This window comes from Rhincodon typus, chromosome 3 (genome assembly GCF_021869965.1).
Source record: "Rhincodon typus isolate 14 chromosome 3, sRhiTyp1.1, whole genome shotgun sequence".
NCBI lineage: Eukaryota > Metazoa > Chordata > Chondrichthyes > Orectolobiformes > Rhincodontidae > Rhincodon > Rhincodon typus.
Window position 1 is genome coordinate 71,166,760 of NC_063334.1, and position 16,550 is coordinate 71,183,309.

Below are 16,550 nucleotides of genomic sequence, written 5' to 3' on the forward strand. Positions count from 1 at the left end.
TGCTGCTTGGCCTGCTGTGTTCATCCAGCCCTGCACCTTGTTGTCTCAGATATAGTCAGATCTGTTTACTTTGTGTTGAAGAAAGTTGAATTGTTTTGAGATCCTCTTGGGAGTTGACTAACTCAGTTGGCTGGTTTGCAGTGCAGAGTGATGCCAACAGCGAGGGTTAAATTCCCCTATTGAATGAGGTTACTACAAAGGATTCTTATCAATTCACTATCAGACCTTCTTCTAATACAAGTCATTGTGAGTGACTAGTTTGATCTGTTTGCTGTTTTAGAACAACCAGTGAATCATCATGGGATGAAACAGGATTCTCAAGCACAGTTATAAGACTGGGCTGCTAATGCAGCCTCTGCTTCACAGATAATTGTTATAAATAGCAGATAAAAATCGAACTTTGTATCCTTCAATTACCTGTTTGAGCCTGCTTGTAAATTTCAAGCCACAGGTCAATGTTCCTTTTCTCATTTTTTTCTTAATCAATTGTGGGACATGGGCACCGCTGCTGGTCAGAATTTATTGCCTGGCCCTAGGTGGCATTGAGGAAGGGGTGGTGAACTGCATTCTTGAACTACTGAACAATAGACATGGCCCTTCAATAAAAATGCCATATTTGTGCAGTGTTCTTCAATGTTTTGTTTGTATTAATTGCTAGATTTCTTACCTAAAAATACTTGAAGCTTTTTGTCATGATAACAAGGCAGCTTCTACCTTTGTCCCATGTGCATGCGCAAAGTAAAGATACTTAAAATGTAATCTAAGTTTAGCACTTTTCACTTTCTGGTTACTGTCAAAATTCTTTAGTGTCATTGGTCACTTGGACAATTTGATGCTACCACTGCAGTTTTGCACTGAAATACCTCAGAACACTCTTCTCATCATGCAATGGATTGCAAATTTGACACCAAACTCATCATTATATCTTTCAATAAGCCTTTCATTTTGAGGCAAAGAATGAGCATCCAAACGTGACTGCAAATTCCAAAGCCCAGGCCAACATTTTTATTTATATGCTTATTGTCCTCCTATGATGCCTCAGAGGAGAATATACTTATGGAACCTAATGTAAATCATCAGTGCCCAGTGCCCAGCTGTCTCTTCTATTTGCATTTGATGACCAGACAGTAAAAACATTTAGTCATTCCCTCAAAAAGCATGTTCTACTTCATGCTGTGCAGAAGAAACAAGAATGATGATGATCGAGGCCATTTTGCATTTGTGGAAGCCTTATCAGGAGAAAACTTTGCTAAGTTTTGGAGATATTGGGTACACAATCATTGTTGTTGTTTAGTACGGGATGTTAAAATTTGAGTGAAATATGATGCACTTTTCAAAAAAAAAACAAAGCACAGATGTACTTGGGCTGTTTGCTTGTAATAAATGTGATCTAAAATTCCTATAGCAGAATTTCTTCACTCTGTGGTCTAGTACAAGAAAAATTAGACAAAGGAAACCACGATCACTACATGTTCTAGTCTTCCTGGGACTTCATGTAATTATTAACTTCCAAAAACACCAAGTTCAGAAAGAAGGAAAACTTCAGATGGACCTATCAGCAATATCGAAGCACAATACCAAGATGAGATATTGGCGAATTTGGTCAAGTCAAACAGGCTCCTTATTAACATCTGAGGTTAATCAAATGTGATTTCCCTTTCATTAATCCATGTTGATGTTGCCCAACCTTATCATTAGAGGCATAGTCACAGACTATGTTAACATGATTTTTAAGAATCCTGTTATCACATCCTTTTATAGATTCTAGCATTTTTCTTATGACCGATGTTCAGCTAACAGGCCTATAACATTCTGTTCTGTTTGTCTTCTTTCTTAAAATTGTGATGTCCCATTTTCACCTTCCAGTTAGCCAGGACCAGAGTCTATAGAATTATGCCTTCTTCAACATTCATGGATGTAGATTCATCAGGTCCAAGAGATTTATTCAATTTATTTACTTTATTTTTGTTCATATTAAGATCCTGCAGTTTCTGGTATACACCAATCTCTCAATTCTGTTACTCCCGAGAGCATTTTATTATTTTTGGCTGTTAAGGCAGACATTAAAGATTAGTTTCCCTGCCAGTTCCTTGTTCATCATTACAAATTGTCTTGACTCTGCTTGTAAGGGATGCATTTGTTTTTTTTAATCTTTTTCCTTTTCAAAGGCCTATAGAAACTTTTACCATTCATTTTTATGCATCATTAGTTTAGTCTAATATTTTGTTTTACTTTCTTAATCTTGTCCTTGATTTTCTTTTGCAGAATTATAAAATCCTTCTAATCCTTACAATTCTTTGGTAACTTTATCGGCCTTTTCAATACAATTCTTGATCTGTTAACCATGGTTGGAAACTATCCGTTAATGTGCAAAAATTAAGCAGTAATGATTTTGTTGTATACTAAATATTATTTCTTTAAAGTTAGATATTGCCTCTCTACTTTTAACGTGGTTTTCCAACCAACATGAACCAATTTACTCCTCATAGCTTTGTAGTTTCTTTTATTTTTCTTCTAATGAACTTGTTCAGAGATGCTATTACACACCTCTGGAGCAGGTGGAACTTCAACTTGGGTCTCCTGGGCCAGAAGCAGGAACACTATACTGTACCAAAAGATCTTTGTTTCTTTGTTTAGACTGCTGAATGCAACAACAGCCAGAAATTGTGATGACTTTTCAATATTCCCAAAAAGTAGGGTTCTTTTGATGCAGTGGTGGCGTCCCTATCTCTAAGCCAGCAGGCCCAAGTTCAAGTCCCTCCTGCTCTAGAGGTGTGCAATAGCATCTCCAAACAGGTTGATGAGAAAATATAAAAACTATCTCCAAAATGCAACAATTAGCTAATCAATCCTTGCTGACCAAGATAATTAAAAATGAAAGCGGTCTCAAGGCTAACCAATAGCTCAATATCATTGTGCGATTAGACATTCTTTTAGTTGTTTAATCATTAAACAGGACAAAAGCACCACGGACCAACTTTCTTCAAAATTGACAGATCTAATTGGCTGTATAGAATTGGTTTATTACTGCTAAACTGTAATGTGGTCATAGGTCAATGCTTCAGCACAAACATAAGACTGAACTGACCACAGGGGTTATTTGCCCATATCTATAAATAGCACTAAATTACAATTAAACAATACAATTTCATGCTGTAACTAGAGTCAGAACAAACAGGTTTAGTGTTCCGTATGGGCTGTTTCTTGTAAAATGAAAAGAAAGCATTGCATTGAAAATATTTGCAAAGTAGGGCAGCACAGACTTTTTCTCTCCAAATAAGTTAGGTTGAGAAAACTGCTTCCTCATGTATTATGAACGACAACATCAAAATCAAAATACAAGTTGATAGTAGTCACACACTGCATTCTAACATCTGAACATAGACTCCTCAATCTGTTCAGTCTAGTCATGTTACCATTCCAGAGTTTTTGACTGGAGTCCTTCCTAACTGAAAATTAGTGTTAATACAGAAACCTAACAAATTATGCTCAGCAGGCAACTGCTGCAGGTTATATTCACTCATATCAGAAACACGGGGCTATTATCTATAGCTGAAGTGGTTGATGTTCAAAAACTTTCTTGACCAGACTCTTCAAACCTGTGAGACAATGTACGCATACCTGAATTAGGTCCAGGATGCCCAGTTCGCTCTCTGAAGAATCCACACAGAACACAAAATACAAAGTTGCATAATGTCTGTAAATAAGTTTATTATCTGCTCCGCCAATTAACCTAAAACAGAAGAAAGTTACAGAAAAAAATCATTACACATTTTGTGCTACAGCTTTTATTGAGCCTGACTAAAATGACTTTCTACATGGCTTCTCCTACTTATTCATCAAATGACTTCTTTGTGAATGAAAATTGGAACTTTTTTTACTTTCAATATGAGCAAAACAAAAAACTGGCATTTTGTTTGTCACTTCCCAAATTCCCAGAAAGAGGACTAAATCCTGAGCATGTACACTGTTTGCAATGCAATCTTGAGATATCCCTAATCCTGCACTGTGTATTTTGGTACAGGGGCATAGTCTCTTACATATGTGTTTCAATCAGAAAATGCGCTGCATTTACACTTTGGAAATTTCTGCACAAAAGGAGTAGTTTGTTGTCTAAATACAAACCATTTGAGGTGGGTAGATCTGAAAGTCAACCTTGTTTAACACAACAATTGGGCAACATTTGAATATCTATAACCTAGATAATAACATAACACCGTCAAAACTTGTGATCTGGGGGGGAAAAATAAATCAGTGTTATCGCTCAACTCTGATACCTAGAACAAAACATTGCATCAGGTTACCACTAGAAATTGTTGTGAGCCTACGTTAATTTGATACACTGTAACGCAATACGCAGCCTGGTTCTAAATTTCTTTGAGCAATTAAACTGATCCATTTTCTGTGATATTCTATACATAGATATAAACTAAAACACTCTGTGGCAAGTTAACTGAACTGCTCATCTCAGACTGATTTTAAAAAAATGTTCAAGCAAAACAAGTTACATTACTTACATGCCACCTTCCAGGAAATTACAGACATTTTCATCTCTTTTTGACACTAAGTGGAATGTCTCCCTTATAATTTGTTGTTGCATGTCTTCACACTGTAAATAAAGACAGGCTGATTTATAATTTAAAACCCTCTGACATGACATACAAACTGGGAGATAATACATCTTTTAAAATAAAGTCTTTGTGCAGACACTACTAACTGTAAGGCTTAAAGCCAATCATACTGAATAGTAAAAGAAAGAAGAGTGTAGCAAACAGCAAACAGCTCCTGCATGCTCCATAAACACCTACAAAACTTTGGTTGGATATTATATAGGCAAATTGTTGCAGGGACCAATAATGTTGGTTTCTGATATATTGAAATCCGAAAGCCTGTGGAAAGAGAAAAGAAAGGCCTTTTAATAAACAAGAGGAAAATATCACCGCATTTGCAGGACAACAATGAGACTAGGATGTACAAGATTGAAGTACTTATCCCTGGATTTCTCACAAAGATTTCATAGAGAAGTGCACATTCAAAATAGACCAAATTACATGATTCACACCCTGGCCAATGCAGCAGTTGATGACAACAGTGACGACACACTGTGAAGGCATAAAAAGAAAGAAATTCCTGGATATATTTTTGCTCGCTCTGGAGACTGGTAACTTTGTATTTTACTGTCTACATGAGCTGTGCCAGCCCCAACTAAACAAATCACAACTTTGACCATTTAAATATTTCTAAATGCTTTGCGATTTCATCCATTATAATAGACATTAACATTTTCCCAATAACAGGCATTAAGCTAACTGGTTTATAGTTACCAATTTTTGTCTCCTTCCCATTTGAAATAAAGGTGTTACATTGGCAGTTTTCCATTCCTTGGCACTTCTTCAAAATCTAGTGATTTTTGGAATATTACTACTAGTGCATCTACTATTTCTGTAGCTACTTTTTTAAATATCCTAATACACATGCCATCAAGTCCAAGAGATTTACCGGTCTTTAGCCCAATTAGTTTCCCTACCACTTTTTCCTCTCCTGATGGTTATTCCATTTATTTCGTTTCTTTAATAAGTGCTTGTAGCTCAAGGAACTTCAGATTGAGTTGAGGAGCTGGAGTCTGAACTGCAAACATTGCACCACATCAGGGAAAAGGAAGGTTTTGTGGACATATCACTCCCCAGTAGCCCATCAGACCAGGTAATTTGAAATTTGGCTGTGATCAGGGCCACACAGGTGAGGCAGGTATGACAACCCAGGTTAAAAGTTGAGGAGCCTCGGTGCCTATAATCGTACATGGTTCTTGTAAGCTGTATGGATAAGAGTGGGGATGACAGGATGGATGCGAAAACTGACCACGGCATCTTTATGCAAGGAGCCATTTAAGTTGGGGTTAGAAAATAGGAATGTAATTGTATTAGATGCAGTACAATTAAGCGAATAGTATTCTCTGCAGAAGCGCTGAAGGCTGTGTTGCCTGTGCAGTGCTAAGTTTAAGGATGTCTCATCTAGTTGGAAAAAAAAAACTTGAAGGGGAAGGGGAGGGCTCCAGTAGTCATCTTCCACATGGATACCATTAACAAATGAGGTTCTGCTGAGAGACTTTGAACAGTTAGGAGCTAAATCAATAGAGCAAACCTCCAAGGTAACAGTCTCTGGATTACTATATGGACCACGGCCAAACTTGCACAGGGTAAGTAAAGTTGAGGCTAAGGGGTCATTTTCAGGATGACAATCTGTAATTCATGGAGTGCTACTGGGATCAGTGCTGGAGCAATAATTATTTCCAATTATCATAGAATCCCAGAATCCCTACAGGGTGGAAACAGGCCCTCAGCCCAACAAGTCTGTCCCTTGGATCATCCCACCCAGACCCATCCCCTTATTATACTAACAACTTGGCTATAGTACATTCATTTTGTCAGCCAAGTTTGCAGATGACACAAAAATAGGATGAAGGACAAGTGGGGAGGGTGACAGAGTCTACAAAAGGGATATAGATAAGTAAAGCAAGTGGATTAAACTTGGCAGATGGAATATAATGTAGCAAAATGTGAGGTCATGCGCATTGGCAAGAAGAATAGAAGTAGTGAATATTATTTAAATGGAGAAAGACTGGAGAAAGCTATTGAACAGAGGGATTTTGGAATCCTTGTCCATGAATCACAAAAAGCTACCATCCAATACCTGCAGGTAATAGGGAAGGCAGATAGAATATGGGGAATGAAGTCTAAATGTAGGGAAGTTTTACCAAAACTATACAATGCACTAGTCAGACCACAGCTGGAATACTGTGAACAGTTTTGTACACCTTATCTAAGAAAAGATGTATTGGCATTGGCGGCAGTCCAGAGAAGGCTCACTGGGTTGATAGCATTTATGGAGGGACTGTGTCATCAGGAGAGGTTGAGTAGGTTATACATGTACTCATTGGAATTTAAAAGAACAAGAGACCTTATTGAACCATAAAAGATTTATAGGGGACTGGACACAGTCAATGGGAGAATCTAGGACCACAGGGCATAGTTTCAGAATAAGGGGTTGCAGTTAAGACAGAGAGAGGAGGAGGAATTTCTTCTCTCAGAGGTAATGAATCTGCGGAATTCTTTACCGCAGAGGGCTATCAAGGTTGGGTACACTTAGTATATTCAATGCTGTAACAGACATATTTTTAATCAATAAGGGAATCAAGGGTTATAGGGAACAGGCAAGAACGTGCAGTTGATTATCATCAGATCAGCCACGAGTTCATTCAAGGGTGGAGCAGACTCAATGGGCTGAATGGCATTCTTCTGCTCCCACATTTTATGGTTTAGCCTACTACAGCACGTATTACTATTCTTTCAACTGTTCCGTGCATTTACATTTTTTTACTCAAATATGTACCACGATCTTTCTATAGTTCATGAAAAGGATTTGTGTGCATTGACAGTAGCAATTTTCTCTCATTTACTGACTATCACTAATTACTCTAAAGATGGTGGTGGTGAATGCACTGTGAGATAGAAATTCACAAAACTGTTAGGCAAGATGTTCAAGAGCTTTGACTCAATGACATGGAAAGAATGGCAAACAACAAAACGCTGAATCAAGATGGTTTGTAATTTGAAGGTGCTTAGGTTCCCCCGTGCCTGCAGTAATTCTTCTAGGTGGTATAGATCACACGTTTGGGAGGTACGGTACTGAAGAAGCCTTGGCAAATTAGTATAGTGCATCTCCCGGGTGGTGCACAGTGCAGACACAGTACACGAGTGGTGGAGAAAGTGAATGCTTAAAGTGCTGTAGGGAGGGGGTCATCAATATCATCCTGAACAAATATCACATTTCATTAAGCGTAAATTTAGTTGAAGCTGCACTTATCTAGGCAGGTGAAGAGCAACGCATCACATGAGTAACATGTGTCCTGTGACAAAATTTCATCAGACCCTGAGTCACCAACTATAGAATATCCAGGAACAAAAACAAAGTTGCTGGAAAAGCTCAGCAGGTCTGGCAGCATCTGTGAAGGAAAAACAGAGTTAATGCTTCGGGCCCGGTGATCCTTCCTCAGAACCGGTTCAGACCCGATGCTGTCAGACCTGCTGAGCTTTTCCAGCAACTTTGTTTTTGTTCCCAGTTTACAGCATCTGCAGTTCTTTTGGTTTTTACAGAATATCCAGGATCCTTCCTGATCTTGTAGTCGCAATATTTATGGCTGATCTGTTGGAGTTCAATGTCAATAGTGTTGCTAAAAATGTTGATGGTGAGGAATTAGAGATTGGTAATGCAACTTAGGAGAATACCATTAGAGGTGGTTAGATTCTCCCTTATGATGGTCGTTGGCTGACACTTAAGTAGCAAATAATATTTGTGCACACATCAGCCAAGCCTGGACACAAATAAAAATAAAAAGGCAAGTTGTGAGAGGGATACAAACAGTTTACAGAGAGATACTGATAGATTAATGAAGTGGGCAAAAAGCTGGCAAAAGGGCTGTAATGTGGGAAAACATGACATTTTTCCATTTTGGAAGGGAGAACACAAGAACAGAGTATTATTTAAATGGGGCAAAAAACAGGAAGTTTGAGGGTATTTGTGCATAAGGCTAGCACATGGATGCAGCAGGTAACCAGGAAGGCTAATGGGATGGTAGCCCTTATTTCATAGGGGTTGGAGTATAAGAGCAGGGAAGTCTTCCTGCAACAGCTAGTGAGACCATATTGGGATTACTCAGAGCAATTTTGGTGCTCTTACTTAAGTAAAGATATTATTTCAGAGGCAATTCCCAAAAGGTTCACTCGGATAATCCCTGGTATGGAGATATTTTCGTATGAGCGAAGGCTAAACAGTTTGGGACTTTACGCATTGGAGTTTAGAGGAATGAGAGGTGATCTCATTAAGACAAATAGGATTCTTATGGGGCTTGAGAGTGTAAATGTAGAGAGTATGTTTCCCCTCATGGGAGACTCTAGGACCAAACAGCATAGTCTCAGAATAAAGGATGCCAATTTAAGACTGAGATGAGGAAGAATTTCTTCCCTCAGAAGGTTGAGTATCTTTGGAACTCCTTGTCACACCACAAGCAGCTGTGAGGGAAGAGTCCTTGTGTATATTTAAGGTTAGAATAGATAAGATACTTGATCAGAAGGGAAAAATCAATGGTTATGGGGAAAAGGGCAGGAAAGTGGACATATGGAATGTCGGATCAGCCATGATCCTATAGAATGGCAGCAGCTCGTTGAATATCCAACTTGTGTTCCTTCTTTGTGGTATTGCTGCACATGGCACAGACTGCTTCATTACTTGAGGACAAAGTGAAATGGAACACCAGGTAATCATTAGGGAATATCCATACTTTTAGCATTATGGAGGGAGAGAAATTCATCAATAAAGCAATGGCAGACATTTGGGTGCAGGACATTATTCAGAGGAACTCTTGCTGTGGAGTGGAGCTAACTTTCAGCAACCACAGCCATCTTTCTTTTGTGATGATTTCTAATGACTTCAATTTCTCATGGGCTGTTTGGAGCTGCCTTAATGTCAAGTGCAGTAACACGCAGCTTGCTTCTGGAATTCAGAACTTTAGTCAGTAATCAGGTTTACAGTCCAAACTCTCTTGGCAGAACCAAAACTGAGCTATCAGCTAGGTTACTTTTCAGTCAAAGCATGTTCTAGTAGTTCAATGACATTTTTAGGGGTGGTTGAGCAGAAATGTCTGATGGATTTGAATTTGCCCTGACTTTTGTAATAGGCCAGAATTAGGAATTTTTCACTTTTTCAAATAAGTGCCAGTATTGTAGCTATGCTGGAGCAGCTCGTCAAGGGTCATGGCTGGTTTTGGAGCTTAAGTCTTCAGCACTACAGTTGATGTTGTCAGGGCCCACACACTTTTCTTACTATCATGGAGTAAATAAAATAAGTTCAATACCAGCATCCATAATGGCGGGACTTCAGAAAGTTGGGAATGATGGAGAATAGAGTGGTCAAGATAAAACATCTGCTCCAATTTCTGGCTAAGAACGGTTCGGCTCCATTTTTTGCATCGCTGGCTGCGCTCAGCCATCGTTGAGGATGGAAATGTTCATGGAACCTCCACAACTTTAACTTATTAACTATCTACCACAAATAGAGAGTGTGGCAAGACTGCAAAGCTTTGATCTGATAGACAAAGCTACGTGATTTCAAAACCAGACCACAGCATGTTACTAACACTATTTAGCTGAAATATACAATTGTTATGACATGAAATAGACAGCCAAATCAAATTAGCCTCCCATCCCTGTATTGCAATACTATAAAATTAAAACATTCAATGACCCTTAAAATTGATCCCAATGGTTCCTAACCAGACTTTTTGAATAATCAGTACAGACTTTGTGAATAACAGATACCAGACACCAGGTTTATATCTTAAAAAGATTTTATAGTTTATTAATAATACAGTAGCTTTAGCAGTGGGAAAAGTTAAGCAACAAGGTAATCTAATCATAAACAAGAACAGAAATCACTGGGAAAACTCAGCAGATCTGGCAGCATCTGTGGAGAGAAAGTAGATTTAGTGTTGAGTCCAATGACCCTTCTTCAGAACAGGTAATCTAATTAATGACGATAATTTATACCCAATTTTCTTTGATTCTAGCTCCCCACTCACAGTGACAAACAGCTAAACATGGCTAAAGGAAAAAAATCAAAACAAAAATAATTGAGATGTAACTGGCCAGTTCACTTAAGTAGATTCCATGATCTGTAATCTCTCCGGCACTTGGGATTGTATCTTGATTGGTTTCCAGAAGCTACCAATTTACGCAAACAACTTCCAGTAGGCTGAGAAATGTTCACTTAATACTTACAGCAGATTCTATTTTTTGAACTTTCAATCAGATAATAATGGGAGGATAACCAAGGAGCAATCATACCTCCATCTTGTATCTTTCACAGGCACAATCCTTCCTACTTAAACACAGTTGAAAAACCTGTTCAAACTTTAGTATTAGTTTGTTTCCTTTCTCATTCACTTTGTTAGACTGATTGGCACCATAATTCCGAGGGATCCCGGTTAATATTCATACATCTGCCATCTGTTTGGACATAATGTACCTCCGCAACCAAAACATCTATAGAGTACTTTAAACAAAAACCAACCTGTAATTAATTTCTAGGCCTGGCCTCATTAACAACATTCAATTTGTTTGGTTTTTTTTTTTAAAAAGCAAGCTGCTAATCACACTCCAAAGAATATCTTCAGCTCTAAGCTCACTGTTCACAGCTCCAAACAAAAATAAAAATTAGATCTGGACAGAATCTGCATTTATATAGCATTTTTAACAAAATGAAATGTCCCATGGCACTTCACAGGAACACTATAAAGCAGAATTTGACACGGAGGAACACAAGCCAATATTAAAACATATGGCCAATAGGCACACTTTTAAGGAACATCTTAAAAAGGAGGAAAAGTAGGCGAAGAGGTTTACAAAGAGAATTACAGGGATGGTAAGTGTTAGTACATGAAGGCAGTACCAGCAATGGAGTGACAATTAAAATCAGGAATGATCAGGAAGTCAGAAGGTAGAGGAATATTACAGAGATCGGGAGGGGCAAAGCCGTACGCAAGGCATTTTAAAAAAAAAAGAGAGTGAATTTAGATGGAAGCCTTGTTCATCTGGCTGCTAACAGAAGCACAAAGGTGATTGGTAAACAGGAATTGACATAAGCAAGGACATGGCATTTACATAACCTTAAAACATGCAGACAGTGGGAGAGAGAAGGCCAGACAAGTGTACACTATTACCAACATACTTAAACTTTCCAGAGGTATTAGTGAGGGTTTCGATAGATGAGCTAAGACAGGGGCAGAGTCGAGCAATGTTACAGTTGGAAATAGGTGTCCAGTATTGACATGGTTGTCTATTTGGAAGCTCAGACTCAAAGGAACTTTTCTCCTTGGTGGAGAAATGACCAGGGAGTATAGATTTAAGTTAAGGGACAGGAAGTTTAAGAGGGGATTAAGGTATTTTTTCCACTTACAGGGTGTACTGGAACTCTCTGCTTGCAAGGGCAGTCGACGCAGAGACCTTCATAACATTAAAGAAGCATTTAGGTGTACATTTGCAATGCTAAGGTGTACATGGCTATGCACCAAGTGCTGATGGGCCATTTTCAGTGCCGTAGACCTCTGACTCTAGACAATGTGGAGCTAACATTTCAAACTGTCAGGAAGAGGGACAGCTAGAGAACAGGGACTGGAAACCAAAAACAATGGTTTCAGTCTCCTGAATATCTAATTGGATAAAATTTCTACTCATCTAGCACTGGATGTTGGATAAGCAGTCTCATAATTTATGAATGGTGGAAAAAAATCAAGAAAAGCACGGTGGAGATAGAGCGGAGTATCATCAGCATGTGACTGGAAATTAAAACTGCATTTTCAGAAGGTATTTCTAAGAGATAGCATGGAGACAAGGAAATTGGAGGGGACAGAGGATAAATCCTTGAGAGACACAAGTACATTTTGCACATGGTATAAGAATTGAAAAAGATTAATGCTGAGGGATGCTTCATGCACAACCCATTATGAGGTCATATGGACTTGATGGCAGAACTGCTCAAGATCTCGAAGCAGTAAGACCTACATCCTCTCTCTGTAACAATGTCAATCATATCAGTTTAACTTATTAGCTAACATGCAGTAAGTTGTCTTGTTTAAGACCAGAGCCTCTTCTCGCTGACTAGCGAGTGGCTTTCCCCTATTACATTAGACCAAGCACGCCCTTTAGATGCCTACTCTGAGACAAGATGGTGGCAGCAAACCTACCTTGTGGTGAGCAATAATGCGGGAAGCCTCATACAACATGATGGTCTGTGATGATGACACTCGTACAACAGAACCAACAACATAGAATTTAGGACATTATCACTGCTTATCTGGCTAAATTCAATAGACTAAAATGGAAAGCAGTCACAAAAACACAGGAAATGCCAAGAGTTGACCATGTAGCCAATTGAGCCCATGCTACTATTCAACATGTTCATATCTGATTTTCAATTTCAACTCTTTTCCCTTAATTTACTATATCACTTGAATATCTGAAAGACGAAAAATGTCCCTCTCCAAGCTTTAAACATATTCAATATTGGTGTAGCACCACCGTCTGTGGTGGAGAATTTAAAGAATTCACAAACCTTTTTGAGTGAAGAAATTTATCTTCCCATTAGTCTTAAATTACTGGCCCACACTATCCAACTAGATGGCAAAAGAGAGAGATTGGAAGAAAACTATGTAGTGAACCTTACCAAGGCTACAGAATAGCAAAGATATAATCTGTAACCTTGATAAGATTTTAAATTTCCAAATTTTTGCTGACACAGGAGTTGAAATCTGATTAGAGGATTCAAACATGGAATTCTGGAAAGGTGGGCATGCATTTGAGGGTTGGAAGCAGGGACAAGAGCAACAATACTTTTATGGATTTGAGGGAGAAGAGAATTTGGAGATGGATTTTCAAAAAAAGTCAAGAAGGCTTTGTTTTTGAAAAAGATGAGTAATGGTCACAACTTTAAAGGAGAGAGGACAGTATTGAGGGCATGTACTGTTAGGACCTAGACAAGAAGTTAAGCAGTCAGCACTTTAATGTAACTAGAGTCAAGACAGCTGGAGGTGGATCTCATATGAAAGACAAGTTCAGGGACGGCACAGAAAGAAATAGGAAAAAAAAACAAGATCAGGCACAAAGGCAGAACTTACAGAAAAAGTTTGTATTTCTGTGCTGCAGCTTCATCAAGTTGGCACCTCATTTTTAGGTTTGCCTGGTACTTCTCCTGCACTTCTGAGCCATAGCTGGTTGCCCTAGTTCAATGGTAATGTTAGAATCAAGGATATTTCATAATGTGCAATTTAAGATTCTCATCACAAAGTAGTTACTGTTATCAATACCAAAGACACTAATACAATAAATGACATTAGTGGGGATGGCAGTGTTCTTACTACCTGCCAGAGGCCCAACAGGGCAGATATATCCTTCAGGATTCAGTTCATTCAGTAGTCGAGCTTTCAACTCATTGTTACTGAGGGGAAGGTAAGTCTTCTAAACAAATTCTGTGTACTTACTATCCTCAATATTTCTTCCAACATGTGTTCAACATAAAGGAGTTCTGATTCATAAGCTGAAGGAGGAAGATAGACGATCATTTAAAAGTCTCCTTGCTCTTGCTGGACCTGATGTCTTGAGACTTCATGTTGGTTCACATTAAATTTTAGTACCACTTTCTCCTGATTGTTTAACACTTTGCTACCGTCTTTGAGGCATCCATCATGCCAGCTGGACAAAACATAGAAGAAATGGCCATGTAGGAGACTGGGACATTGCTTCACTAGTCTGAGAGACAGTTCAACCAATTTTGGCACGTGCCCAGACATTCACAATGAGGACTTGGCAAAATAGACTAAGCTGGTTTATGCATTTTAATGTTTTATTAGACATCTATCTAGGTCAATTATAGGTGGTCCTTCTGTTTTATTATAATTTTTCATAGTGCTTCACAAGCCATTTCAAAGGGCAAGTAAATGCTTTTAACTGTGGGTCGAGTCACATACATAACAAATAAAGGTAAGGAGAAAGCATTCCCTGCCTTAAAAGGACATAAAGTGAACAATGTGACATTTTTTGACAATGACCAAATCATGGTCACCATTACCAATTCTAGCGTTTTGTCCCAACTCTAGATTTATTTAGTTGGATGAATTTAAATTCCCAACTGCCAAGAGGGTTTTGAACTCTCACATCTCAACGATTCATTCAAATCTTTGATTAGTCCAATTACATGACCATTATAGTATCATATGTCTGGATTCGTTTCTTCCACTCATTAAGGACATTCTCAGTTCACCATTTTTCTTGTCCGTTAAACCTCTTCAGCATTTTTAATGTCCAGCATTCACACCTGCAAACGTGTTATTTGTGATTTGTAGCACAGGTACATTACACATTACCAGCTTAGTTTCACAGAAATATTGCTCTGTAATCTGAGGAGGGTGGTGGAGAGTTGTTTTTCGGACTGGAGGCCTGTAACCAGCAGTGTGCCGCCAGGATCAGTGCTGGGTCCATTGCTTTTTGTCATTTATAAGTGATTTGGATGTGAATATGGAAGGAATGACTAGTAAGTTTGCAGATGACACCAAAATTGGTGTAGCAGACACTGAAGAAGGTTACCTCAGTATAACGGGACCTTGATCAGATCAGTCAAGGAGTGGCAGATGGAGGTTAATTTAGATAAACATGAGGTGCTACATTTTGGAAAGGTGAATCAGGGCAGGACTTATACACTTAATGCTGAAGTCCTGGGGTGGTGCTGTCAAACCTTGGGGTGCAGGTTCATAGTTCCTGAAGGTGGAGTCACAGGTAGACAGGATAGTGAAGAAATAACTATCTTCTATCATTGCACTGATATTGGTCAGTGCATTGAGTATAGGAGGTGACATGTTATGTTGTAAAGGACATTGGTTAGGTCACATTTGGAATATTGCACACAATTTTGGTCTCCCTGCTATATGAAAAATGTTGTTAAACTTGAAAGGGTGCAGAAAAGATTTACAAGGATGTTGCCAGGGTTGGAGGGTTTGAGCTGTAGGGAAAGGCTGAAAAGGCTGGGGCTATTTTCCCTGGAGCATCAGAAGCTGAGGTGACTTTATATAGGTTTATAAAATTATGAAGGGCATCAAGAGGGTGAATAGCCAAGGTCTTTTCCCAGGGTTGGGGAGTGCAGAGCTAGAGGGCATAGGTTTAAGGTGAGAGGGGAAAGATTTAAAAGGGACCCAAGGGGCAACTTTTTCACACAGAGGGTGGTGCATGTATGGAATGAGCCGCCAGAGGAAGTGGTGGAGGCAGGTACAATTACAACATTTAAAAGGCTTCTCAATGGGTACGGTTTATAGGGATAAGGGCCAAATGTTGGCAAATGGGATTAGATTCCTCTAGGATATCTGGTCAGCATGGACGATTTGGACTAAAAAGAGTCTGTTTCTAACCTGTACAACTCTATGACACTACTTTGGTCATCTATATTTACTAGGCTGCTCAAATAAAGTACATTTGTGTGGCGTTGTCTTACCCACCGAGAACTGCTTTGCCCCATTTTCCTGACAAGCACAATCTTGTCTTTTCTGACTCAGTAAATTACATCGCTGTAATACCGGGAAATTGTGTGTAGTGTCATGCAGGCTAGATGAACCAATTGGCCTTTTCATATCCATTATTTTTGCTCATCTGTATTGGATCCATAGCTGAAATACTAACTCTTCTGGTCTTTTGAGAGGTGCTGACTGGTCTGCTATATTTCTAACAATGTGTTCTTTTGTTTCAGATTTCCAGTAGCTGGATTTCTTTATAAAAACAATATATTTACTATTTTTGTTTTCATCCCAATGCAGAGAAAATAAACATGCTGAAGACTAAACAGCAGACACCTCTTCTGATGCATGCTAGAGTGCCAAATCTATCATTAATGTGCAAACTGGCCAGCACTTTTATTCCCTGAGTTGGGATGCAACTTTAAGCAACTTGCTGGGTGAG

The 16,550-nt window shown here is 38.8% G+C and overlaps 1 protein-coding gene across 4 annotated transcripts in view; it reads right to left on the reverse strand.

Moving 5' to 3' along the window:
* The window catches only part of LOC109913401 (AP-3 complex subunit sigma-1), an 80,654-nt gene that overhangs the window by 49,243 nt on the left and 14,861 nt on the right, over positions 1-16,550 (reverse strand). For all 4 annotated transcript variants that reach the window (XM_020512897.2, XM_048595008.1, XM_048595007.1 and 1 more), the window contains 2 exons: positions 4,518-4,609; positions 3,622-3,733 (listed from right to left, as the gene is read on the reverse strand). In XM_020512897.2, coding sequence (XP_020368486.1) covers positions 3,622-3,733; positions 4,518-4,609 — 204 coding nt within the window. The remainder of the gene's footprint in view (positions 1-3,621; positions 3,734-4,517; positions 4,610-16,550) is intronic.